Raw genomic sequence first — 27,895 nt, forward strand, 5'->3', positions numbered from 1 at the left:
ATTACATGATTTGCTTAAGTATAAAAAAGAAATAAAGAATTTCCAGATTTTTTTAAATAATTTTGTGTCCACGATGCAAAATTAGAAACAAATTACTTTTATTTATTTATAATGAAAGAAGAAATGCATTACAAAAGTTATGACAATAAAATAAATGTTTAATATTAATAAAAAATGTGTGTTGACAATTATTATTTAAAAATAAAATTAAATATGTTGTATTAATGAAGTGAAGTGATACTCTTTTTTTTTAAACAAAAACATTGCAATCTTTGGATAAAAGCTGGTTTTGTGTAATTATATTGCCACATTTTGGATTTGAAAAAAAAAATTAAACGAAGAAGAAGTAGTAGTAGAAAAAACTTAACACAAAATTGGAAAAAAGTTACAGAAGTGGGCAACTCTGGTTAAAGAACGACAAATGATGCTTGATGATGATAATGATGAAGTTAATGATAATGATGACATTGAAAAAAATATGATGACGATGATGATTGTGTGAAAAAATTATACAAAATTTTTTAATATAATGAAGAATACAAAACATAGGTCAAAAGGTCAGTCTTAGTTAATAGTGTTGGATATTATGATTTGTTTTTACTCTAAAGGACAATTTTGAGTTTTTTTGCCTATAATACTTAACAATTTTGTTTGTAAAGAAGAAAAAGAAGATGAACAATAGAAAAACAGCGATTTTTTTAGAAAACATTAAGACACAGAGACAGAAAAATAGAACGACAGATAGTCTTAAATAGGCAGAGAAATGCTTCAGAGGTGCTTACAATATAATCATAATTGTATGTCGTCTTTGCCAATGGGGGGTATACTACTATAATTTAAATGATTCGTTTTATGATTAACATTTTCTTTTTTATTAAAAAATCTAAAAAAATATATATTAGATGAGAATACTTATAGTTAAAGAAGAGAATTGTTTTTTGTTTGTTTAATTATTACTTAAATGTGAGTAAGGACTTCTGAAAAGGCTTCAGTAGTCTTAAATGATATCAATGGAACATTTCCGTTTCTTGTTTTTGTTATTTCATCTTCTTTCTTTTCTTTTCTTGTTTTTTTTTTTCTTATCGAATTAGTACAGCTAAGATTTTGGGGGGAGTGGGAGAGCTATGTGCGTTTTTTGTGTGGTGACACGAGTTAAGAGAAAGTAATTTCCTTTAATATCCTTAAAGTAGACAGTATTCGATTTAGGCTTAAAGAAAACACCTTAAAGTATGCAACAGGGATCGTATCTCCTGGGCCAAATCTGCTGCATTCTCCGCAACAATTTGTTGCCTCTCCCTCTCAACACGTAGCGCCAAAAAAGCACGCTCCTCATCATTCCTCTGACTTGTTGATTAAATACAATCTCCCTCAACTTCTTCGGCTTGCACTTCGGGATCGAATTCATCATCGGCCGTGGCTTCCTGATACTGTTGATATTCAGAGACCAAATCGTTCATGTTACTCTCGGCCTCGGTGAATTCCATTTCATCCATACCCTCACCGGTGTACCAATGCAAGAAAGCTTTGCGTCTGAACATAGCCGAAAATTGTTCGGAAATACGCTTGAAGAGATCCTGAATGGCGGTGGTGTTGCCAATGAACGTCGATGACATTTTCAAACCCTTGGGTGGGATATCGCATACGGCAGTCTTTACATTGTTGGGGATCCACTCGACGAAGTATGAACTGTTCTTATTCTGCACCGCCAACATTTGTTCGTCGACCTCCTTCATGGACATACGGCCACGGAATACAGCGGCCACAGTTAGATAACGGCCATGGCGTGGATCGCAGGCGGCCATCATGTTCTTGGCATCGAACATTTGTTGTGTCAATTCGGGTACCGACAAGGTACGATAATTTTCCGAACCACGTGAGGTGAGTGGGGCAAAGCCAGGCATAAAGAAGTGCAAACGTGGGAAGGGAACCATGTTAACGGCCAATTTACGTAAATCGGCATTCAATTGGCCGGGGAAACGCAGACAGGTGGTAACACCCGACATGGTCAGGGAGACCAAATGATTCAAATCACCATAGCTGGGATTTGAAACCTTCAGGGTGCGGAAGCAGATGTCGTACAAGGCCTCGTTGTCAATGCAATAGGTTTCATCTGTGTTCTCCACCAGTTGATGGATGGACAAGGTGGCATTGTAGGGTTCCACCACAGTGTCGGATACCTTGGGTGAAGGCACCACCGAGTAGGTGTTCATGATACGATCGGGATATTCCTCACGGATTTTCGAAATCAGCAAGGTACCCATACCGGAACCGGTACCACCACCCAAAGAATGGGTCAATTGGAAGCCCTAGGAAAAATAAACAATATATCAAAAAATGGACTGAAGAGTATTATTCGATTTCGACTTACCTGCAAACAATCGCAGTTTTCACATTCCTTGCGCACTACATCCAAAACATTATCCACCAATTCAGCACCTTCGGTGTAATGACCCTTGGCCCAATTATTACCAGCACCCGATTGTCCAAAGACAAAATTATCGGGACGGAACAATTGACCATAGGGACCGGAGCGTACAGCCTCCATAGTGCCGGGTTCCAAATCCAAGAGAATTGCACGCGGTACATATTTACCGCCCGAAGACCTTGATGCTGCTGAAATGGAAGCAAAAATTGAAAAGGATCAGTTTGAAGACATAGGGTTGGGAGAGGGTACTAAGCAAGCGGTACTACGATGGTTAGAGTTGGGGTATTACAGAAGGTTCTACTTAAAGATGCAATAAGAGGTTCTAGGGTAAACATGCAGTAATTAAAGAAAATTACGAAAATCCATTTTTATCCGGGCTTCGCAGTGCAGTTTTTATTCCCTCCAAACCACACGCAATTAATTGTCATAATTTATTGCATCTGTTTCTTTTTCTCCTCCATACAATATTTCATATTCAAATCCATTTTGGTTGTTTGTGGGAGCCACTTAATTTCCTATGGCATTTCCTCCTCTCCCCCATTCAATTTTATTTTCACCCGAAATTCATTTTAATTTATTTTCATTGCTTTTCCAAATAAGGCGCTTGTTTTTAAACAATTTGGGGCCAGAATTTGATTGCAGCCCAGCAGAAGTTCGTGACAATAAAGTATAGCTTCTTCCAGTGCTTCGCAATTTTGGGTGTATTTCTTTTTTCGGCTATTGACTTCAATTTCTTTGTCGTTTAACTAAAATTTTCAAGAACTCCCCGCACCACACCGCCTGTCATATCAATTTCAATAAATCATAGCACTGCTTGCCATCACATTGGCCAATGGTCATCAACACCAGCACTTGTAAAGTTGCTACTTCTCCATTAAAAATGCTTGGCACGTGCAAGCGCATGCGCACACAATGAAGCTTCAGTCCCTGCCGTCCATGGCTTGATGCGCGCTCGTATACATACACACAGACACCAAAATAGGGAAGGAAGTCAGTCAGGTAGTCTTCAGCAAAAAGAACAACTCATATGATACCAAATAACCATAGAAGGATTGCAACACAATGGTCCCACCATACGCACAGCTTTAGGAGGGGGGCAACTTGCGTTCGGGAGAGAGTGAATTTTGAATTTTTGTGACGTACTTTTAAAAATGCGGTCAACAATGCAATTGTTTCTATGTGCGCTTATGGTATTGCGTTTTTCCATATTACCATTTCCAAATGGGGAGTTATTTTTATTATGACTTAATATTGCTGGCTGCAGAGGCATTAACATGTGATTCCACCTGTTATTGGAAAAATAAACGCGCCCAGTTTTCTACAGAATATTGTCGTATGATTATCGTATGATAGCCATTATTCGAAAGATATGAGGGTGGTGAAAGTATTGACTTTTCAATAATGTGGGAATCAAAATCTGCCAAGAAAGTGAATCAAATGAGTAACCATTACGCTACAGGACATATTTTAATACATATTTTTTAATACTGAATTCTCTCAATATTTAATACTGAATTCTCTCATATGTCTGAAACATTGTTTTTTCTCAACTGATAACTAAAGTAAATATATCCTGTAACGCAATGGATAACATATCATTAATATCTGCTTCTCTTAATATGTCCCGAAGCACAAAGCATCCCCTTTCTTATGAGTGATATATTATGGTATTACCTTAACAGCTTCAGATAACTGAATTAATCATTTTTTAAATATGTCCTGTATCGCAATGGATAACACATCTTCCTTTTATTGGTTCTATAAAGACACTGATCATTTTTGTGTCTGCTTCTCTCAACATGTCCTAAAGTGCATGAGATAACTCTTCTTTATTGCTGATATATGATTGTTTTTTCTTAACAGATTCTGATAACTATATTAAGAATTTTTTATATATGTCCTGTAAAGCAATGGATAACACATCACAATTTCTTTGTTTCAGTGAATACGCTGATCTTTTTCATTTCCACGAGTCCTATGAAGTATTCTGGGAATGGAACTAGATTCAGCTCTTTGGTCCATCTGCTTCATTTTACGATCATTATTTCCATTACTTCACATAATTCCTTTGTAACTTGTTCATTCTCGTTCAATTTTCAGCCATATGCTCTGGAATATTCACTATTTTTCTTGACCTTGCCATACTTCCCTTTCTCAGTTGCCAGACATTTGAACAACATTGCCTTTGTTGGTAAAAACGTAAATATGTTTGCATTTTTCTTGATCGCCACGACGAAAGAAATTAAATCCAAGCATGTTTGCTACTTTTCTAATAGGCGTGTTAACCATACAGAAAAAATACTACAACAACAATAAAAATAAATATAAAACAAGCAAACAAATTGCAACTAAATATGATTCATAGCTAAATGAAATAGCAAAACGAAAGCGTGCGAGAATGTCGATTGATGGATCGATGGACGGTTGATGAACGTTGGTTGGGTGTAGAAATGGAGTTATCATGGATTTCTGAAAAGTAAGGGGTTGCAGTTTTGTTGTCCAGTATTGTAATCTCTTCTTCTGCATGTTTTCTGCATTACGTTCAGCCCACTAATCATCATGTGGTAGCGGTGTACAGCATAAATGATATTAGTTTTTGTATTTTTTAAATAAATCAACATTGTATCTCTAAAAAGCAAATCTAAATTGGCATGCAATAAACTACAAGTTATAGAAAGGATTTTTTAGATTGGTTAGACTATTTAAAAAGAAAACATAAGCCAACGAGTCATTTCGGGTCTTGTGTATCATACCTGATGCTTCGTTGTAATAAACGCTAATGCGTTCCAATTGCAAATCGCTATCACCCTTGTAGATACCATTCTGGTCAATGCCATGCTCCTCGGAAATGACTTCCCAAAACTGAAAAAAAAACAATTAAGAAAAGAAATTATTATTAGTTTATTATGGTATGGGAAATAATTGAAATGTTTGTTCAATATGATTTGATTGTTTATTTAATGGGAATATTTTATGTTATGTTTGGTATCATAGCTGGTATTTGCGGTTTGTATATTTTATGTTTGAACATAGTATGTAAACATTTATGAGATTGAAAACATATTGTAGATGCCATGTTGAAAGGCTGCACTTGAATGTTTGATGGTAGTTTGAAAAGTCTAAAAACGAAATTTTCAGTCGATAGAAATTTGAAAAAATAAAAATTTAAGAGAAATTAAAAATCAATATTTGAATAATCAGCATTTAAAAATATAAAGAATTTCTCCCAGCATAGAACATACAAATTTATAAAATTTTAAATTAAAATGTTTTATTCATTGCGCTACAGGACATATTATAAAAACAAAATACTGATGCTAAAAATGTTGTCCAGTATTGCGTAAAATAGAAAATGGGTTCGTCCTATCTATTGCTTCCTGATACGGTTTGACATGTGCTAACTTATTTCGCGAAGGATGATATGGATCCCCATAAATTTCGTATTTCTGTATCAGATTTAGCCATAAAATCAAATTTTCTGTGGATGCAGACCATTTCCTTCTCATTTAACAAACGGGGAATGGAATGTCTCGGATGTACGAATCACGGGGCTTGTGATCAGCTGAATGTCCATACTGAATTATCTATACTCTGCAACCCCAACCTTGGCTGGAATGTCTTGAGGATAAATAATTGTGAAAAGAAGAAGGTTTGACACCAGGCTAGTTTTAAAAATATTCGAAATAAACTTTTATTCCCCCTCACTTTGAATGTTTATTTATTTGTTCTGCCATTTAACTTCAACACCCATTTTAACACTCCCTATATCGAAACATTTGTGATACTCATCGATAATGTCATCAGTCAATAAATATTTCAAAATTATAGTAGTTGTTGCTGTTAATACAAAAATGAAATTTGATGAAAATGTTTGGATTACAGGCCCGGGCAGTAGACAGACAAAAGAGCGAACAGTACTTCCATTATTTCGTTTCAAATGTTTTGACTTTTTATGGAGGGTGGTGATGGTGGTTTGTTTCTATTGTATCTACTGATCATTCTTGGAGTGCTCACTAGATATTTGTTTGCTGCTGCTGTTGGACTTTGTGTAATGACTCTTTTTGTGGTCGATGATTGCATTTTTACAATAAATTCATTAACAATATAATGTTAGTTGTTGTTGCATGGTGCATCACAATGGCGGCTATGGTGCTGACTGGCTGGCTGCCTACCAGCCTGCCAGTGTTATATTCCACAATCTGTGAAGTGGCACATGTAACATCACAACAAAACAACATTCCTTAACGCATTTCTGAATGTTACTGCCTACCAGTCGCGGCACAATGCCTCCTGCCCGTCTCTACCAACAACGACAACACCTCTTCCATCGACCCTTGTAAATTCATTCATTTCAACTAGAGTGCCAGTCAACTACTGACTGACTGTCTGATAGAAAAAAGACCAACAACTGTTTTTAGCGTCATCTTCAATGAAGCGCAACCAAATAAACCTTTCAATTTGCTGCTACTACATTTTTTGTTGTTGTTGCAGTTTTTGTTATTTATTCATGGATTTGTATGGATCCGAATACAAAAAAAGAATAGTATGGATTTGTTGATGCTAACCATTCTTGGTTTCCCACTTTTTTGTCCCATCCAGATAAAACCAATAATGATGATGATCACCATAAGGCTACTTCACAGCCATGGGGTTATGCCATGGACTGGGTCGCTACTCCACAAACATTCATCAATTCTGCTAATGCTTCTGGCAGCCATAACATCAAGAGGATTAAATGTTTACTGCTCTTGCGCTTGATGACCATGACGACGGCGATGCAGATGATGATCATTATCGCTGTAAAGAGTAGTTGCCTGTGAATGCTGGCTGACCTGCAATTACTTTGCGTGAAAAGTCTCAATTCGTTATTCTATTGTTTTTGTATCTTTGCCTTTTCCAGATGCATTTCTAATTTGAAAGGAATTTTTACAAATTACAATGGACCTATTATTCTCGCTTTGGTAAGTTTTCTTTGACATGCTGTTTTTTGGTTTCCTTCATCTTCTTCTCCTCAAATAAGGAAATAATTTTAATGATCAAGGTTAAGAGCTATGGTTAGCCAGCCAGTCAGCCATGTAATTAACCTCAATTGTGTGAAAATAATTTCACAGTGAATAAAATCAAATTATAACCATTTCTCATGGAATTTTCTTGTCCAAAGGAGATGGTTTTACAAGAAAATTGTTGTAAAGGAAATTCCTAAAGATTAGATATTTATTAGGAACTTCAAAATATTCGATTTGGCTCAAGTTTCCCACGAAGCTTCAAGAAGCATTTTTGGTATTGTTAAGCTAATTACAACAAATATTCCTATATTAGAAATTTCTTACAAAAATATTGATTTTTATAAAAATTACCTATAGACACAGAGGCGTTCAGATATGATTACATAATTATTATTATTTTTTTTTTAATTCTAAACAAAGCAATGATAAAGAAGATTAAATTTTTTTATTGTTCATTTATTTTTTTTTTCAATTCTATCAACCAATTCCGGTATAATTTCAATTGGCATGTCCAGCCACTCACACATAGTTTCGATGGAACAGATTGGCACAATATTATCCACCTTCCCAAGATTTACCATAAATTCTGGCCAATTCATCACTTGAAAATTTTGCTGACTCCGCCACATTTTTGTACTATTTTTGCACTATGCTTCGGATCGCCATTTCAATGAAAGTTCATATGGAAATAAAAGATTTTCTTGAAAGCTCCTATAGAATCTTTCGACTTCATTGAAATTTCCTATATGTATAAATAATCTACTTTATTGAAATTTTCTGACCATAGCGGTCAGTTTCAACGAAATTATCAATCTCATACAAATTTTATACGTAAAGACGTTATTTCAATGAAATTTCCTAAAAAAATAATGATATTTCTTATAAAAATAAAAAAAAATCAATAAAATTTCCTATTAAAAAATTTCAACATCAATGACAATATTCAATTTAAATTTCTCCATATTCATTCTCAATTTCACTAAAATTTCCTGTAGAACTATTCAATTGCAATCTAACCCCATTACTGAGCCACATTCATTACACGAGAATTTGTTTTTTTTCAAGTTTTGGAATTTCAAATACTCAATTGCTATTGAATGTTTTCATGTTTTCTAATTTTGGGTGAAAAATTTACAATGTTTGGTTGTCGATTTGTTGCAGTTTGTTTTTTTTTTTAATTTTTGTTTTTGGACGTAAATCACCCATAGCTAGATGGATGGTCGACAAGATGTTTGTTCGCTGTCAAATCGAACAAGAAACGCAACAGCCAACATCTGAGTGGAATGATCACTTCAAACAACAATTTTACCTTTTTTGGTCAAAGCAATAAACACTCGAATACGCACTCGCACAGCTGGAACATACTTATGGGTGAATTTTGTTGCTGTTGTTTTTGTCATCCACTTTTTAGGGGAAGGGGTTTAGCATTTTTTGCTAGAAAAAATGCTAAATAAAAATCATGCATCACCGGGAGGCGCATTAAATTTTATTGACCGCATCCGAGTGAAACAATTAAAACAACAATGTGGCACTAAATTTTTGCAGTTGCACTTTCGATTAATTTTTTTTGTTATTGTTTTTGATGGAAATGGATGTGTGGAGTACAGTGAAAACTCTGCATGGTATATACAAATCTTTATTTTCATTTGGATACAAAGGATCTTTTGGGCCATTTATGTGTAAGTGAAAACCAAATTTGGAAAAGCCTCATATAATTTGGTTTCTACGACCTTGTGAAATTTCTTTCATATTGAAGATGTTCCACTGTATTCAATAGTTATTGTTATAATATTTAGAATAATTTTATATGCAAATTATTAACAAAATAAACAAATAGCTTGAAAAAATTTCGCTAGCAGAATTTTAATTGTTTGTTGATATTTATAAATAAGTGAAATTTAAATTATGAATTTGTGACACAAAAAAGTGAGATGTATGCAATTCTCGCACAACATATGCAAAGTTTCACAAAACATATTCAAATTAACTGCAACTCGACCAGTTCAAATCTAATAATATACTAAGTTTTTGTCATGTATAAGTGATGAGGATGTGCGAGGAAACTTCGCCATTTGTGAAAAATTGATTAAAATTTAATATTTTAAAAAGACATTCATCGAAGTTGACTATTTCTTTTGAAAACTTCTATAGAAAATGCCAATGATGTTAATACTTGAACCTGGCTTTTTTGATGGTGAATTTCATTGAAATTAAATACATCTATAGAAAATAACATTGAAATTTAGAAATAGGAAACTTCATTGAAATTGACATTTTCTATAGGAAATATAATTAAAATTTACTTTTTCTATAGTAAATTTAATGTCAGATTTACTTCTTCTGTAGGTTCTGTATTTTCACGAAACAAATTACATGAAATTATTTATTCTTAATTCCATTTCTCCACATAAGATTTTCTTAATTACTGTTTTATAGCTAAAATGTTTGAAATTGGCCTCTTATATAAGAAATTGTTTGTAATTTTTTATTTATATATACACATTTTTTTTTTTTTTTAATTGAATTTCAGTAGGAATTTTAAACGCCAAAATTTTAAATTTCCTCATAAAATTCGCCAAACCCTCATAAACTAAAAAAATATATATATATATATAAATATATTTTGTAGGGCAATGAATAACACATCTTTAATTTTCATCTATAAACCTTTTTGTATCTTATAAAAAATTGTCCTGTAGCTCGTCTTGGAGTTATAATCAGTTTCTGTATAACTAATAAACATACCTTTTTGTCGACGAAATTTTAATACATCATAAATTCACATTTCCTCTCTATAACTATTAAACTGTACTGTAACACATCTATGAGTTTTAATAGTAGAAATTTGTATAAATCAATGTTTTCTTCAATTCTTATAAAATATGTCCTGTAGCCCTTTGAGTATTAATACAAATGCTTTCCTACATGGTGTAGTTTGTTACTTTTAAAGGAGGTACAAGTAATCAGAGCCATTAGCCAATTACCAGAAATTGAATATCGAGCGCTTCATTTATTACACATTCCTTTTTTCTGCACTTCTTGTTTTGGTGTAATTTGTAAGATTTTCATTTTTCCACTTCCAATTTGTTAATGGATTTCATCAATAATAAACATTTCTCGTTTACAGAAAATGTAGAAATTTTTTACTTACTGCGGTTTACCTTCTTTTAATTTATGCAACATATAAAAACCATGAATGTTTTTGAAACTTACCTAGAAAGAAAAGAAACAAATAAATGTTGTTAATAAAATGAGCTATAAATATTATATAATAATTGGTAATTAATTTCAAATGACTAAATATATTTTATTCCACTGAAGCGAAATTACTCATTTCTATATCTTGGATTTTTTGCCTAGCCATATTTTCAAGATGACTCATGTTAAAGTTATTTTTGAGTACTCCCAGGAACAGAGCAGAGTTCCTCTATTCCACAAAGAATGACTAGAACAACAAACAACTAGCACCACAACCCAGCCGGGCTAAATTTAGTCATCTTTTTCAGTTTTGTCCTCATGAGTTGGAATATCTTGGCAGCTATGCATGAGTTAAATTTAATATTTCCCCCTTTTTGTTGCTGTTGTTGTTACAGCAAGTTATTTATATAAACGACGTGAAAACAAAAATACGGCGAGAAGAACAACAAATCCCAGAGACCAGATATGGTAACCCCCATACATAGTGTGTCACAATATTATGATCCCCAGGAGCGCATTCATCCATAAATGCAATACAGCGCAGCGCATTGTATTGCATTCACACGTTGAATAGGGCCAACAGTGCATATGTAACAGAAATAGCTGGTGTTTGCATATGCATTACTCAAACTCATACATACATAAATTGCCGCAGATCCTTGGGTATGAAGTTGGAAGGAGGAACAAAAAAAAGAAACAAACATCAAATATTTTGTCAAGTGTTAAGTGACAGAAAAAATCTACATAAATGGTTGGGCCTATTTGTAATGAAAAATAAAGGCATATATATGTAATACTTTTCCTTTCACTTATGGGTATTTTTTCAGGAGGATAAAACATCACTTTCTAGTTTATTTTTAAATAAAAATCCTTCTTCTGTTTGGTATTTTCATCTAATCTTTACTCCTAAACATTAATCACATATGTTTGGTCGTTGCACCATTTGCTTGGCATAATGATTGAGAGAACATTTTAACCCGTAATGTTGGCAATTAATGTCAATATGTCTGTCGATCAATTTTAAAGATATTTTTATGCACTAATCTTAATATTTCCAATGCAATGTGGCAATTATGGTCATGATGATATTGCAGCAATTATGGCTTAATAGCTGTGGTCATAACAATTACAAAAAATAACGAATGACACACTTTTATACAAAACGAATAAATTCGGCATTAAGCCATATTTCAGTCAAGTTGGCGCGTGTGTCTACTCGTAAAAGTTTAATTTATTACATTTTCCACCCAAAGCAGGAGATCACAAAAGATCACTCGGATGCAGGCAGATGAGGCTTATGGTGCTGGTAGTGACATTGTCACCAGTTCTGGAATGAATAATGAATTACTACATGCTGGTGTTATGGTTAAGTCAAAGGGGTGAGAGAAACCGACAGACATTGAACATATGCCATCGTATCACTGAATTTCTGAAATATTTTTCTTTGACTTGACATGAAGTCAAAATTCTTTACTTTTGAGTGTTTAATTTAAAAAAAAAAATATTCTACTGTAGGGGGAAAAAGAAGGAGAGTTTGTTTTTAGCAAGTTTCATACATAGTTACGAGGAAATTTTTACTTATATAATTTCAATAAAATTGACTAGTCAAAATAGTTTATAACGACATAATTTTCATAAAAAAAGTTCTGCCCTTTATTTAATATCGCTTATAGTGACCAGTTTAGCAGTTCCATTTACGTAGTTATATAGATTTAGACTGTAATTTAAGTATAATTTCAATATAATATGTCTTATAGCGCAATGGGTAACCCATCTTAATGTTTTAATAGACGTAATATTAATAGTTCATATTTTCCTCTTCGCTTCTTAAAAATCTGTCCAGTAAGGCAATAAAAAATTCATCTTCGAGTTTTAGTCGAAGAAATTTGTATAACTAATAAATAGACCTCGGATTTTTGCATATTTTTTATGCTTTATCCGATTGGACTCAAATTTTGTATTTAGGCGTTTCATGCTTTAATTGATCGATATTTGGGGTCATGTCAAAAATATGCAAAAAATATGCAAAAAATATGCAAAATATATGCAAAAAATATGCAAAATATATGCAAAAAATATGCAAAATATGCAAAAAATATGCAAAATATGCAAAAAATATGCAAAATATGCAAAAAATATGCAAAATATGCAAAAATATGCAAAATATGCAAAAAATATGCACGGTATGCTAGGTCGATATGCGTTAAATATATGCAAAAAATATACAAAATATGCAAAAATATGCAAAATATGCAAAAATATGCAAAAATATGCAAAAATATGCAAAATATGCAAAATATGCAAAATATGCAAAAATATGCAAAATATGCAAAAATATGCAAACATATGCAAAAATATGCAAATTATGCAAAAAATATGCACGGTATGCTAGGTCGCACTATTAAAGATAGAACTTTGAAATTTTGCACATATATTATTACTCCTAGGATGTTTGGTATTGGAAATGGGATATATCGATCCACGTTTTAGTATATCGCCATATAACGGTTAAATATGTTTGCATGTTTTATACATATATTTAGCAAATTTTTCATAATGCCCCAAAAATCTAACAGTTGAACCATGAAACGCATACATACAAAATTAGATTTCTATAGGTTAAAAATAAAGAAAGCACACAAATTCGAAAACTACCATGAAAAATCTTTTTTTTTTTTTTTTGATTAAAATAATTGCATATGTGAAATATGTTGCTCATATTTTGCATATTTTTGCCAATATTTTTCATATTTTTTTGCATATTTCTCGCATATCGACCTAGCACACCGTGCATATTTTTTTGCATATTTTGCATATATTTTGCATATTTTTACATATGTTTGCATATTTTTGCATATTTTGCATATGTTTGCATATTTTGCATATGTTTGCATATTTTGCATATATTTTGCATATTGTGCATATATTTTGCATATTTTTTTTGCATATGTTTGCATATTTTGCATATGTTTGCATATTTTGCATATTTTTGCATATTGTGCATATATTTTGCATATTGTGCATATATTTTGCATATTGTGCATATATTTTGCATATTTTTTTTGCATATGTTTGCATATTTTGCATATGTTTGCATATTTTGCATATTTTGCATATTTTTGCATATTGTGCATATATTTTGCATATTGTGCATATATTTTGCATATTGTGCATATATTTTGCATATTTTTTTTGCATATGTTTGCATATTTTGCATATATTTTGCATATATTTTGCATATGTTTGCATATTATGCATATTTTGCATATTTTGCATATGTTTGCATATTTTGCATATATTTTGCATATTGTGCATATATTTTGCATATTTTTGCATATGTTTGCATATTTTTGCATATTTTAGCATATATTTTGCATATTTTTGCATATTTGGCCTATATTTTGCATATTTTATGCATATATTTTGCATATTTATTGCATATCGACCTAGCATATTTTGCATATTTTTTGCATATTTTGCATATATTTTGCATATTTTGCATATTTTTTGCATATTTTGCATATATTTTGCATATTTTGCATATTTTTTGCATATTTTGCATATTTTTTGCATATTTTGCATATTTTTTGCATATCTCGTGCATATGCAAAATATGCAAATATGCAAAAAATTAAAAAATATGAACCCTTCAAATAATTCTAAATCCTTTGAAACGAATTTGTGTCCAATCAGAATTTCGATATCTTCATTATTAAAAAATATGCAAATATGCAAAATCCGAGGTCTACTAATAAATCTCTCTTCGTTTCTTACAGTAATATTTCCTGTAGTTCAATGGGTGAAGAACCTTCCATTTTATATGTAAAAATATGTCCTGTGACGCAAAGGATGCACATCCTGAAATGTTAGCCACACATGTATGAACCTTTTTTATGATAAATTGTCCTGTAACACAATGGATAACGCATCGTGCTATAATAATCCCAAATCTGTTTCTATATGGTGTAATTTGTATGTTAGAACCGAGGTATGAACGATCATCACATTACCAGAAGGTGGCACAATGACATTTTTACTTAAAATTAACTTCTATAGAAAATTTTGTTGTAACTGTGTTTCCATAATGAATCTCTTTCATAATATATAACACCTAATATTATGGAAGAAATTCCTTCTCTCGCCTCTGAAATTTTCATCTAATAATTTTTCAGCTAGCAACATAATCCCATAACTTTGCCACATCAAAACCGTAATTATTCGACATTTGTTAGTTTATAAAAGAAACGAAAAATACAACAAAAAAAACTGTTAACAGAAACTAAAATAAACAAATATTCGTCAAACAAAACCACAACAACCGAACGTCGGTAAACAAACTCTATTTTCAGAGTTTATGATGTGTGAAACAGAGTCAAAGAAAATATTTATGCAAAGAATAAAAATAATAAGATGGAATGAATAATATAAAGATGTTAAAAATTTGCATGTGTTGTGGCTGACGGGAGAAGGCAGAATGTAGAGTTTGATATGCAACAGAGCCTGCTGATAGCATGGCAACATTTATAACTTTGGTTATCGGCCTCTCTGGTATACGATTGGGTGTGTGCTTGTGTGAGGCTAATGCCCTATCCCACATGCATTAAAATTAAACACCCAGTACAAGAGATACCCAGTTTTTCAACAAGAAAGTCTGATCGCAAATAAAATTGAGAAAGTATTTTTTCGGGTGTGTTCTTTTGCCCTGCTCTTATTTGGAAATTATTTTTTGTGTGCCGTGTCTGATGTAATACATGTGCAAGTTATAACCGCCTTGCCTCATGTGAGCAAAATTTCCCCACTTACTAGAAATGGCATCAACTCGACATTATTCAAGTGAAGTGGTAAGTAAGTATCCGCAAGATTGATGAGTTCCTCGATACAACAACAGCCGAGTGGTTAGGCAGACATAAACAGCTAGTCGCATTCATACTTCAATGTGATATGTGGCTGGTTGAGAGAATGTTTCATGTATTTCATGCCTCCTAATATAGATGCTATAAAAACAAACGGTTTCTTTCTTTCTTTTGCATTTATCAAGATTCTGCCGGAAAAATGTGGCAAGCGTTAAACATAGAGAATACACTGTTTCTAATTTGGAAAAAAAAGTAATTTCATTTAAAGATTAAAATATGTCCTGAAGCACAATAATTAGCCGATTTTGAAGTCTTAGTGTTTCGTAAATTCCTTTTCGCTTTTTATAGTGAAAAATATGTCCTGTAGCTCAATGGATAACACATCTCACAGTTTTAATCCTAATACTTTCCCAAATTAGTTTAGAAGCGATAAGTGATGACAGCCCCTTCCCTTGCCAGAAAAGATGTAATTTCACTTATAGATTAAAATGCCCTTTAGCGCAATGAATAGCCAATTTTGAAGTCTGAGTGTTTCATTATTTCCTCTTCTCTTTTTATAATGAAAAATTTAAATCTAGATTAAATACGATACGTAATATCAGCCTTCTTCCTTTACTTCTAAAGATCATTAATTAATCCAGAACAGTTATTCCATTTCCTGAAAATCTTGAACTGTATTCTTTTGTATTCCTTTTCTTTGGTCATTTGGAATTAGTTTGGGTGTTTTTTGCAATATTTCTATAGACATTATTTTTGTTTAAATATATATATATATTCTCTTTCGGCCTTATGGAAATGGTGTAATCAACAAGCCAAAAATTAAAACAAATATGGAAAGCATTGAAATAGCACCCAGCCAGGCATACAGCTTTAGAATTTGCAATATTCCAAAAAAAGAATAGAAAGAAGAAAATAAAGAGCAAGAAAAAACTAAATGAAACACTAAAGTTAGCATGGTTAAGTTACCGAACGACGGACTAACAGACTCGATGGCTGTTTAACAAAATTCTTGTTTGTCTTAAGATCCTTGAGATTGCCACTAATTTATTTTGGCTGTCATGATGGCTGGCTGGTTGTTCCAAGTGGATGACCGACTGCTGATGGCAGACGGACAAGTCCATGCACTCGTATTTCAGTGTTTTTTTTTTTTCATTGCACATAGAAGTGAGTGAATTAGTGAAGTAGTCATCGTTGCCGCCGCTAGTTAGAAGTTGCTAAGAGCTCTAACCCAACCATCCATCCGTCTATTAGACTGTTAGCTTGTCTTCAAGTCATTTTTGCTTCTGTGCGGAACTTTGGAAGATACACATTAGCCACTTTTGCACAAGTTGAAAGTACTTTTACTTGCATTGCATGCTATGTGGCCAATACCGAAAGGAATTGCCGATAGCCAATGTTTGATGTGTGTTGTTGTTTTCGTTGCTGCTGCATTTGCGGATCATTCTTCGTTATTCTCAGACACCAAAAATAATGCAAGAGACGTTGGCCAGCAACAGTAAATTTTTTTCTGTTTCTTCTTCAATTTGATGATGAGAAAGAAATGTTCCCCAACATGCGATCACAGCTAAGTAACTGCAGACCAAGCGTCAAACCATTAGTCAACCCAGCAAGGCAGCAGTATGAAAACCAAAAAAAGAGAGGAAATAACCAGAACTTGTGGAATAAATGAAACAACGATCATCGCCACAGCAACAAAGGCAAAAATAATACCACTCAAGTGTGTATGAATCTCAAAATCATGATAATCTCATAACAGTTAAGCTTGAAAAAGAAGCACAATTTGAAGATGTTGAAGAATAGTCCATTATTAGCGTACGAAAACTAATATGAAAAGAGTTTTGTTATCGAACGAATTAGTTCAAATAAAGAAGCGCAGGTTACTTTTTATTACAATAGAGGAAATAATATTAATATTTATAGTTCTTTATCTCCAAAAGTCAATCTGCTTTGAAAACACAGAACTTCGAAAATGCAAAAAAGGGAATGAACTAGTTGCGAAGTCGTAAAAAATACTCTCCTTGTACTAATTTACACTCAGGTTTAATGGATAAGCCAGATAAAATTTTCCTCAGAATAGGCGCTCAATAGTAACCAACATCGCATTTAAAAGTATACGTTATTTTTTATTTAAAAAAACTCAGAAAATACGGTTCTGCTAAATAATGTGCAAACATTGACGTATGTATGAGATCTTCATATATCCTGTAGTGCAATGAAAGCCCATCTCAGATTCAGAACTATAAATTTGATATTTTAATCAGTAAAACTTTTTTTAGGAAAGCGATGAAGGTTGCCTCGTCTATGACCTTTTTACAAGAAAGGAGATATTAACGTATATTTCTGCTATTTAATTACCCTCTACTGCTTCATATCGCTTGCCACTTCTTGAACTTCCCTTTTGGATAGAAATTTTCCTTGTCTTTAGTTCTCAGTACTTGTTGTAATGTTTTTAATTCTTTGTAATTTTGTTGTACAACAAAACAAATTATTTGTTAGTTGCTGTTGAAAGCGGCAATATCTTGTAGTTTCTATTTATTTATTTTTATTTTCATTACATTGGGTCGTTGGCCGACATTTATGCATGACACAACCCATGGCAGTCGTCCATAGTCCAAGTGTAGTCGGAAGTATGCATAGATCGGCGACTAAAGATAGCAAAAACTCCAAATGGATCACAAAAATAAAATCTTTAGAAATCAAAAGTAACAAAAAAAAAATAATCTCTGCATTTTTTTTGTGCAAGAGGAAATTAAAAATAGCAATTTTGCAGTTAATGTCATTCGTTAAAAATTTACCACGATAATTATTTACATGTGATCTCCTATGTGATCTTTTACTTTTTCCTTTTTTTTTTTTGTTGCAAGCCTATTAAAATGTAAGGAAATTATATTAGGCTTAAGTCAGCTGGATAGATGGATGATGACTCGTTGGGTTGTGATGTGTAAACGACCAGTGTAGTCATCGGAAGTCTCAAGTTGAGCGGCCATAAATTAAAGAATTTGGATGAGGGGATTTTATATAAACATTTAAAATACCATATTACAATTTCAAGTTCTTAAATTTATGATCATTTATATGTCATTAATGTTTTAATTGGTTTGCCATATTTTCAATTTTTCTTTCTTCTTATTATTCATAAATGCTCACGATTGGGAAGAGGGGAGAACCTCTTTGTTCTCTGGCGGCCTAATTTAATGAAAGTTGTACATAATAATGGAATATGCAGCTATTTCATGTGAAATGTATTCCAGATTTTTTTTTGCAATTTCTTAATTTTTCATTTCACTGTGTCCATTTCGTTCGATGTAGACTTTCACAAATGCAAAATTTTATTTATTTTTTTTTCTTTGGAAACTGAAGTGATATCTTATTTTTTTAGCCTCCTTACTAAATGATCTGTAAACATTTCATCTTTGTTAAAGACATTTTGTTAATTACATTTAATTATGTTGGAAATGACAATTACCAAGTACTCGTCGTCGACATGTTTTGCTTGACAGATTTTTTCTTTTATTGTCTCGAGTATAGACCAGGCGGACAGACAGACAGGCATTCACACATGATAGTATGGTTACACTAGAGTTGTAGCTCATCTATAATTAAGATTCAGAAAGAGCGGTAAATATTGTAGCTTCTTTGAGAAAGAAAATGCAACTTTAATTTTTCGATTGAAACTTTGAACTGTTGTCTTGGGAATTTCATTAATGAGATTTCACAGAGCTTACGACTGACACTTTAATATGAAACTGGGGAGAGTATCCTTGCCAGTTTCGGTAAACCCTGATGAGGATATTTTACCAAATTGGAAGCTATAGTTTTTATTCGAATTCCTTTTATATAATTTGTCCTGTAGCGCAATGGATAACCTATCTGGGAATTTTTTTATATAATTCACTATAGATAAGTTAATTGAGCAATTTTTCTTTAGAAAAAGTTTAAGGATTTCAATTTTAAAATTTCACAAGCATAAAAATTGACACTATAGTATAAAACTGGGGAGAGTACCTTTACCAGTTTCGGTGAACCCCGGATGAGGATATATGGCCAAATCGGAAGCTATAGTTTTTATTAGAATTTCTCTTACATAATTTGTCCTGTAGCACAATATAAACCCATCTGTGAAATTTAATTTACAATTCACTATCGATTGGTTAACTAAGTAATTCTCAAAAATTGTTTTTATCAAGGTTATAGTTTAATATGTCCTGTAGTGCAATGAATACCGCATCCTACTTACTCTAGCAAAATATTTTACTTTTTCCTAATTTGTCCTGCAGCGCTTGAAATATTTATTAAACGGACATTCTTGAACAAAATCTAATTCCAAGTCAATGACACGCTTACGTTGAAAGTAAATAATTTTACACGACAAATACTTAATGTGTGTATCTGCGTTGCGAGCTTTTGTGTACAAAAAAAACATTGACCTTGGACCACATTTACCCCAAAAAAAAATTCAATGTCTCTTCTATGGCAGAGGTTTCTTAAATCACAAAATACGAATTATTTTGTTCGCACATGTACACACTCGCCAATTTTATTCATATACGATGTTTTTTGTTGTTATTGCCATCTGAGAGTTAACATAACCTCTCAAATAAGTGAACGGACACGTTGCCATTTAAAAGTTTATTTTAGTTGCAGGCAATCATTAGGGGTTGAAGATCGCTTTCGAATCTGATTTGACATTAAAAGCATATTAACTTAACTGTTGCTGGCACATTTTCACCGCTTCAGTTCATCGCTTCTCTTGAGAGATGCGGAACTGTATACTCTCTCTCTCTTTCAGTAGTTTTAAATAACTGTTGAACGTTCAGGTCAGGGATGGAAATATTAAGGCACAAAATGTTTGTGTCATAATTAGATCCATATTATTCCATAAAAACTTAAACCAAAGCAATAGTTGTTATGGGAAAGATGTGTTAACTAGATCTTCTAATTTGTATTCATGGTACGAACAATATTCAGGAGATCAGCATCAGAAATTAAAGGAGGACGTTTAATTATGCGGACAGAAGATTTCATTTGATACGCCATAAGCCGGCGTATGTAATATATTTACATTCGAATAATATGAAAGAGGATTGATTACCGAGTTCCGAAAACTAGGGTATACAGAGTGATTCCCGGAAATTTTCCAAGCACAAATCAGTTTTTGTGCAAGCCTGGTTCCTTTAGAGCTCTATTCATCAGGCATCGGAGATTTCACATCATTTTTGGAAGGGTAATTTAATATTCAACAAAATCCAATTTCCCATCCCTGCACCAGACCTTAGCAACACGAAGATATAAAAACACATTTTTGCTACCGAACACATATGTAAGGGATATGACCATAGGGACACAAACCCTATACCAAAAAATAAAATCAATTTCAGATGTATGTTTGTATATTTAAAAACCCACATTATTGTACAATGTCCACACATGTCTGTGCGTTTTTCGGGCTCATGTACATATTGTGAGACAACACCCAACTCATATCACAACTACACAAAACACAATTCGCGCACAGCTATCATCAGTCATTCTTCTCACAAATGTTCTTATTGTTGGGTAGGCTTGTTGTTGCAACAAAAACAAAAGCAGCTGAAAAAAAGCAACAACAACCACAAAACTCCTGATAGATGCTGGCTAACAGTGAGACAAGCTGCAAGAATCAGGCAAGCAAACTGCAGATGGAAGATGGTCATCGTATGGCTGCATTTGTATTTATGTATTTACACATACATATGTTTGTCTGATCAATTGTTTCAATCAATTGTATAGATGTATAAAAACATATCAGCCTACATGACACATTGGGACATGAAAAGATACACATATTTACAATATGCCGATATATTTACGTGCCACAAATTGCGTGCAGCATTGTGATAACACATTGCTGTATTACCGCCAGCATAATGCCAATGATTGGAAAATTAATTTTCGTAACAGATTGAAATAATTTAAATAATTATTTTAAAAACAATGAAGGATAAACGGTGATCAATTTTTATTTTTGAATTCAAACTTCGAAAATTTATTTAATTTGTAAGAACTGCCCTCGTATTGTATGACACATTGAAATCCATACGCCCTAAAAAATGTTTAAAGGAAGAGAATACTTATAACATGGGCGAATTTTTTTGTCGACATCATTCATTTACATACATTCAAACATCCGTACATAAGTACGTGTACATATGTATGTAGGGTTATGTATAACATTGTTAACTTTCGTTAACCTTGTGGGTTAAGTAAATGAACTGGCTGATCTGGTTTTCTGTAAAGGACATCCCACGGTGTTTGATGTTAACATCTGCATGTTTTGTATTGGTTTTTTTGTTGGATATCGGATTTTGGCATACGCCAAGCCAAAAAAAATACATTTAACACAAAAAACCAACTACAGAAAATACAATTAAGGTGTTGTGATATTAATTGCAATTGAAAAAATAACCCTTATCCTGTTGCTGCCAATAGAGGGCTTGAAGGGATTTGATAAAACCCAAATTGAATGAGACACCCGGCTTATTTGAAAGTATTTTTTTTTTTTTTAATTTCAGGGTAGAATTTATGAAGAAATCTTGAGATGCTTAGGTGACCAAAATAATAATATTTAGGCAATATATTTGCGTACAAAATATTATCTCGTTACTTTATAATGAGAAAATATTAATTGGAAAAGTGGTCGTCGGATGTATCCCACTGACAAAATTAAAGCAGGAATATGCATATATTTGATTTCCTCATAATCTTGAAAATCAACTTTGGAAGTCGTCATATTGTTATCCTACTAGATAGGTATTCGAAAAATAAAATAAAAAAACAATATATTATCCCCGGGTGTGTTATTGACCTGGAAGTCATGTCCTGTTGTCATTTAGCGAAAGTGAACAACAATATCCTACAGTTGTGAGTGCCTTCTCATTTCTAGTTCTCATCCAATTGGCAAATACAAAGAGAAGGAGTTTAGAAGTCTAAAGTCTTATCGGTCTTAAACCCTGGTGAAAATACAAGTTGAAGCTTTTATTTGAATTTCTCGTTTACAAATTGTCCTGTAACGCAATGGATAACCCATCTGGAAATTTATATTTATAATGCTCTTGACATTAGTTAACCTGATGATAATTGTCATTTATTTGAAGAGGTTCGTGTAAATATGTCCAGTAACGCAATGGAGAACACATCAGTTGGATCTAATTATATATATATATATATATATATATATATATATGTCTTGAACATTAAAAAAAGGCGCTTCTGGAAACAAATTGAAAATTCAAGAACAATTTGTAGCCGAAATAACATGGGTAATTAATAATGACGTCACCATTCCTTATCGTTGGATTTTACACACTACCACTTCCTCTGTTCGACAGGCTTCAGAATTTTTATAAATTCTTCATACACTTCCAGGTATTTGCTTACCAACTTTATTGGGTATTCCATTACAATAAAGTATTACTCATTTATTCTTTGCAAAGTGTGTCTGAATTAATCATTTACAAAATTTGGCGTGAAGCCTTTGAAATTTTTGCTTTATCACTTCCTTCAAAAATATAAATAAAAAGGGTGTTTAATGCATTTCCGATTTCCTTTTACGTCTCACATTGAACAACCAAGGAAGCTTTGAAACGATGAGTAATTATAATGAAATAGCTACCTGAATAAATAAACCAGAAATTTATTGATATCTTTATATCAAATAATACAAAGAAATTGGCGACAGAACATAAGAAATAGGGGAGGGTATGCAGAATCGGTACCTTTAGTTTGGTTAGAGGTTATCTATTGACACATTTGGTATTTCAAGTGCATTTTCATGGAATTTTTGGTAATTTGAGATTTTTCGAATTCGATTTTCAATATTAACATGGTTTTAGCTTCTTCAGCAGGCATATGCTTTACATGTAGTTTTCAAGGGCCATTTTCTACATGGCAGAAACATGTGACAGCTATTGGTGTTTCCTTTTCCACTTGTGGTTTCAAATTACCCCCGAAAAAAACTGAACCACAAAGAAGTTGTCAATAATACAAAAGGAACATGTGTATGACATACAGACCATCTCTTAAGCATATTATTACTTATTTATTTATTGAAATTTTTTTGAGTAGGGCTGTCTCTTAGCAGATAATTATTGTTTATTTAGATTTAAAATAGAATATTGATTTTGTCACCCCCTTTGGAGATAAATTTAACGCCTCAATTCCCCAAAATTGATTTATTTATTTAACTAAAAATTCAAACATATTTGTATTTGGTGATTCTTTTCCACAATTATGTTTGTCAAATCCACACAGATCACCTCACACACACACAGTAAATAAATTGAAATATTTATCAACAAATATTATGTGAAGTAAACAAAGAAAAACTCCGCTAGCACTTCAAAATTGTTTACTGAAAAAAAAAACAAAACGCATTAAAACTATAACTGCTCTAAACTCCAGACTATTCGACTAGGTGATGACACGCATATTTTTTCTTAAACACCAAAAGTTAAATAGAGAAAAAAACAAAATAGCTGAGAAAGTTAATTTTTTTCTTTGCTGTTAACAAATTTTAACCTTGCACTGTTTTAATGGTTGCTGTACGTCTCTAACCTTTGAAGACAAGAAACATTTGGCCAACAGATACTTTTTAGCCAAAACGAGAAGAAAATAATTTAAGTGGCTCGACAAATGATCTATAATAGATGAATGGTGTAAATATTATACTACTAATTTTTGTTATTCTATTTTTTAAGATACCAAATGAATTTGAACCGCTAATAACGTCTTTATGTTATGGAAGACCGAACTTGTTGTGGGATATAAGATTGTAGTATCTGAGGCCGTACCTCTCCATCTTAAAATCTTTATATTTCATTTTGTTAAATATGTCCTGTAACGCAATGGATAACACATCATTATGGGCGGCACTTAGGTTTTATTGTTAAAAAATGGGAATAATGTTTATGAAAAAAGGAGTAATTTGGATATAAGCAATTCAATACATTCCTATGACCTTCAAATTTGCTTATTAAATCATTTTAAGACCTTAGCAAGTACCATGTCCAATTAGACACTCTTTGCAAGCCCACATTCCTATGTGCATATGTTCGTGTTAATATTAATCTTCAAAAAAAAAGAGTCCAAATAAAATATTAATTAGCAAATGCATTCGTGCTTAAAGATACTTCGCCATTTCTTAGTTCTCCTCTAATAAACTTTCATCATTGTTTTTTTTTACTTTTTAATTTATATTATTTTTTTGAATATAATTTTTTATTACTTGTTTATTAACAACGACATTTAGTCATAATTAAAATGCGTTTTTAGCGGAGTTTTAATACCACTCATTTTGATGTTGGCGGCTTGTTAAGCGCCACAAAAGCCGACAAATATCTGACAAAATAGACCTGAGTAAGGCCGATCAACAAAAGTAAGGGTGGGAAATTTTATTGTAATTTTTTTCACCGTCATATTTGTTGTTGTTGGTTTTTTAATGAAAATAAAGCGGTTTTATGTTTAAGTTAGTTTTTTTCTTTTCTTAATGAATATTCGTTGTCACTTAAGGTGAGCGTGTGTGTGTGAGTCACTTCAGTGTGCCTGCATTTGTTAGTAGTCAAAGGGAATATTAAATTTCTTTAGTTGTTTTTGCTGACTATATTTTGCGGCCACAAACTGCATGGCATTTTCAAACAATGGAAATTACTTAATGAAGACATAAGTAATGCAACCGCCTTACTACTAGCCTGGGATATAGTTGGAGTTTATTTAGAAATGTCACATTAATGGCATAGGGGGAGAGACCAACCGAATATACATATGTTTTATTTATGACAAGAAGCAGAAAAAACAGCTGATTCATGGTTTTCTATGGCTGAGGTGACTCTAAAAGGCAATAAAAAAGGTTTGCCCAGAAGGCAGGAAAGTTTCACTGGGAAACCAAAATGGAAAAAGGTGCAAAATTGCATTAATTTAAAGAGAAATTCCAGAAATTATTAATTATGAAGAAAAATGTTTATAAAAATAAGAAAAAAATGAATGGAGTGGATTTAAGAAACGAAAATTAATTAAACGGGAATGAAGAGACGCTACATTTGATTGAAGCTGTTAATAATTTGTCATTTATTTCAAGAAGTTAGTTTAAAAATGTCCGGTAACGTAATGGAGAACATATCAGAGAATGGAGATAACATATCAGTTGGATCTAATTATATTTAGGTGTTTTAATGACTTTTTAAACAAACTGTATATCTTAAGAACAGAAGTCCTAATTAAGTTTCAAGTGTAGATGTAAATATTTAAAATTAATAATGAAAAATATAAATTAATCTGCATTGAGATAAAAATATTTTTTCTCGAAGTAGAATCACAGTCAAACCACAAAAATTCTCGCCTCAATGTAAAATTAAAAAAACACACTGAAGCAATTTCTATAATGATAAATATATTGAAGTGATTAATTTCTTTTCGTATTTGTATTTCTTTAAAAATATATAAATGCGCATTTCTTCTTACAAAAAATTTTATTTACATACAGCGTCTTATCACTCCAACCAACCAAGGTTGTGATTAATCCGAGTAAATGGTTTGCAAAATTCCAAGAATAGAAATAATTCTATTATATGAACGTGTAAACATTTTCCAGTGCATTTTTTGCTATTTTAATAACAGTTTTTTATTATTGTCGAAATATGAATCATTAACTTGAGTGATAGCCAATAAAAACAATTAGATTTTAAATTGAAGCATTTGTTGGTGTTTTTGATAAGAAGGTCTTATCTAAAGTAGAATCGGAAGTACTGCGAGGTGATATTTTTTTGTTGGATTGTGTTTTGAACATTAATTACTGTCATAATAAATGTTTATTGAGTAAATAAACGAAAAAGAAATCTAAAACGTCAGGAGGGAATTTTAATTTTTTTAATAGAAAGCATAATATGAGAAATGTTGATCAACTTAAATAGATGTATTAATGTTATGAAAAAAAAATTTGTAATTTTCCAGTAATGCTGTTTCATATGAATTCAAAGAAAAAGTAAATTTGTTCTAAACTGTTTGTTTATATGTCCTGTAACGCAATAAATAACATTATAACCTAAATCGTAGGTATATTTTATTTTGTATTTTTTGTGATTTTTTAATAAACATTATTTTAAAAATTGGAAATAACCTGTGACGTTAAACCCCAATAGATTAGTTCATAGCAATGGCCAAACATTTAGAATAGCATTTAAACATATAGAGAACAAATCTGCGCTGAGGACGCATGCCCCAAAATAATAAAATTCAGCCAACAGCTTCTATTATAAAAATGTCCAATAAATCATATAAATCACTACAAAACGTTGGGCGCCACCTAATACACACCTCTCCACAGAACATATGACTTCCCTTAACGTTTACTGTTCATCATCTCTTCCGATGTGATGAACAGCATTGAAATTCATGGAAATCTGCAAAGGCCAGAGGTGTTTTAATGAAATTCATTTAAATCAATTTAAATTGCTTAATTTTTCACTAAGCCATACAAAAGACCGACCGACCACACATACGACAACAATAATTCCACAAAGTCTGGCGTTGAGATTTGTTTTCTGTATTTTTTTATTTCATTTTTTTATAATTGTTCAATTGTGTGTGCAAAGAGCACAGAGTAGAAAACTCCTTAAAAGCATTCAAAGCACATAACAACAAAAATCGATTTTTTCGAAAATTTCGGTTTACCCTGACATTGATTTTTGCCCAGCAAGTGATCGTCAACGACAGGAGAATATATTTTGAGAAGCAGACTAAATGCCTGGTTGGCTGACTGGTGTTTTTGAAAATCTGACATCAGCTTAAAGGCGCATATATGAGGTATTTTTTTAAAGTTTTTTTTAGTTGCATTTTCATTGTGTGTAAGGAAACTCGTTGGAAACTGGATTCCACGTCAAGACGAGGAGGCGAAGAATGAAGGCAGTTATATCGACTGATTCTGATACAATCTCCTCCATATAGAATTGTTTTAACCATTAAAAAACAAAACGAAAACTTACAAAATAATTAAATTCAGAAAAAATTAAAATTCAATTTGCGAAAAACACCAAACACTGCTACTAACTGGACAAGACGACCAACAGTAGCAACATTTAAACCAGGCGGCTGATTTAGGCTTGTCGCAGATCAACGAAAAACTTAACTGCCATCACAGCTGCTGTTGTGGTGGCTGGCTGGCTGGCTGACTGACTGGGCTACTGCTGATTTAGCAAAATAAGGAAACCCAACCTCGGTGGCAGAGCAAAAATTCTCAAGAATTCTAGCTTAAATATTCTAAAACGAAATACAAAATTCGAAAAACTTACCTTAGCACCAATTTGGTTGCCACATTGACCGGCTTGCAAATGAACGATTTCCCTCATATTGATTTGGTGTTTTTGGGTTTTCGAAAACTGGGA

At 32.3% G+C, this 27,895-nt stretch overlaps 1 protein-coding gene across 2 annotated transcripts; it reads right to left on the minus strand.

Annotated features, from left to right (window-relative positions):
• Window positions 1-1,207: 1,207 nt before the first annotated feature.
• Window positions 1,208-27,895, minus strand: LOC133323151 (tubulin beta-3 chain). 2 transcript variants are annotated; one of them, XM_061532106.1, is made up of 4 exons: window positions 27,803-27,895; window positions 5,179-5,287; window positions 2,369-2,613; window positions 1,208-2,306 (listed from the first exon to the last, which is right to left on the minus strand). In XM_061532106.1, the coding sequence occupies exons 1-4, from the start codon at window positions 27,857-27,859 to the stop codon at window positions 1,353-1,355; spliced, it is 1,365 nt and encodes a 454-aa protein (XP_061388090.1). In that variant the 5' UTR covers window positions 27,860-27,895; the 3' UTR covers window positions 1,208-1,352. The 2 variants fall into 2 exon arrangements, with proteins under 2 accessions (XP_061388090.1, XP_061388091.1); XM_061532107.1 differs by having other exon boundaries at window positions 2,369-2,610; window positions 27,803-27,894.

This window comes from Musca vetustissima, unplaced genomic scaffold (assembly GCF_032173495.1).
Source record: "Musca vetustissima isolate MV318-11 ecotype Yass unplaced genomic scaffold, APGP_CSIRO_Mvet_v1 utg127359, whole genome shotgun sequence".
In the NCBI taxonomy this organism is placed as follows: Eukaryota; Metazoa; Arthropoda; class Insecta; order Diptera; family Muscidae; genus Musca; species Musca vetustissima.

Coding starts and splice junctions, on each gene's coding strand:
- LOC133323151 (XM_061532106.1), bottom strand. CDS start 27,859: ATGAGGGAAATCGTTCATTTGCAAGCCGGTCAATGTGGCAACCAAATT. Junction 5,288..27,802: donor GCAACCAAATTGGTGCTAAG/GTAAGTTTTTCG, acceptor TTTTTTTTTCAG/TTTTGGGAAGTCATTTCCGA. Junction 2,614..5,178: donor TTATTACAACGAAGCATCAG/GTATGATACACA, acceptor CTTCCATTTCAG/CAGCATCAAGGTCTTCGGGC.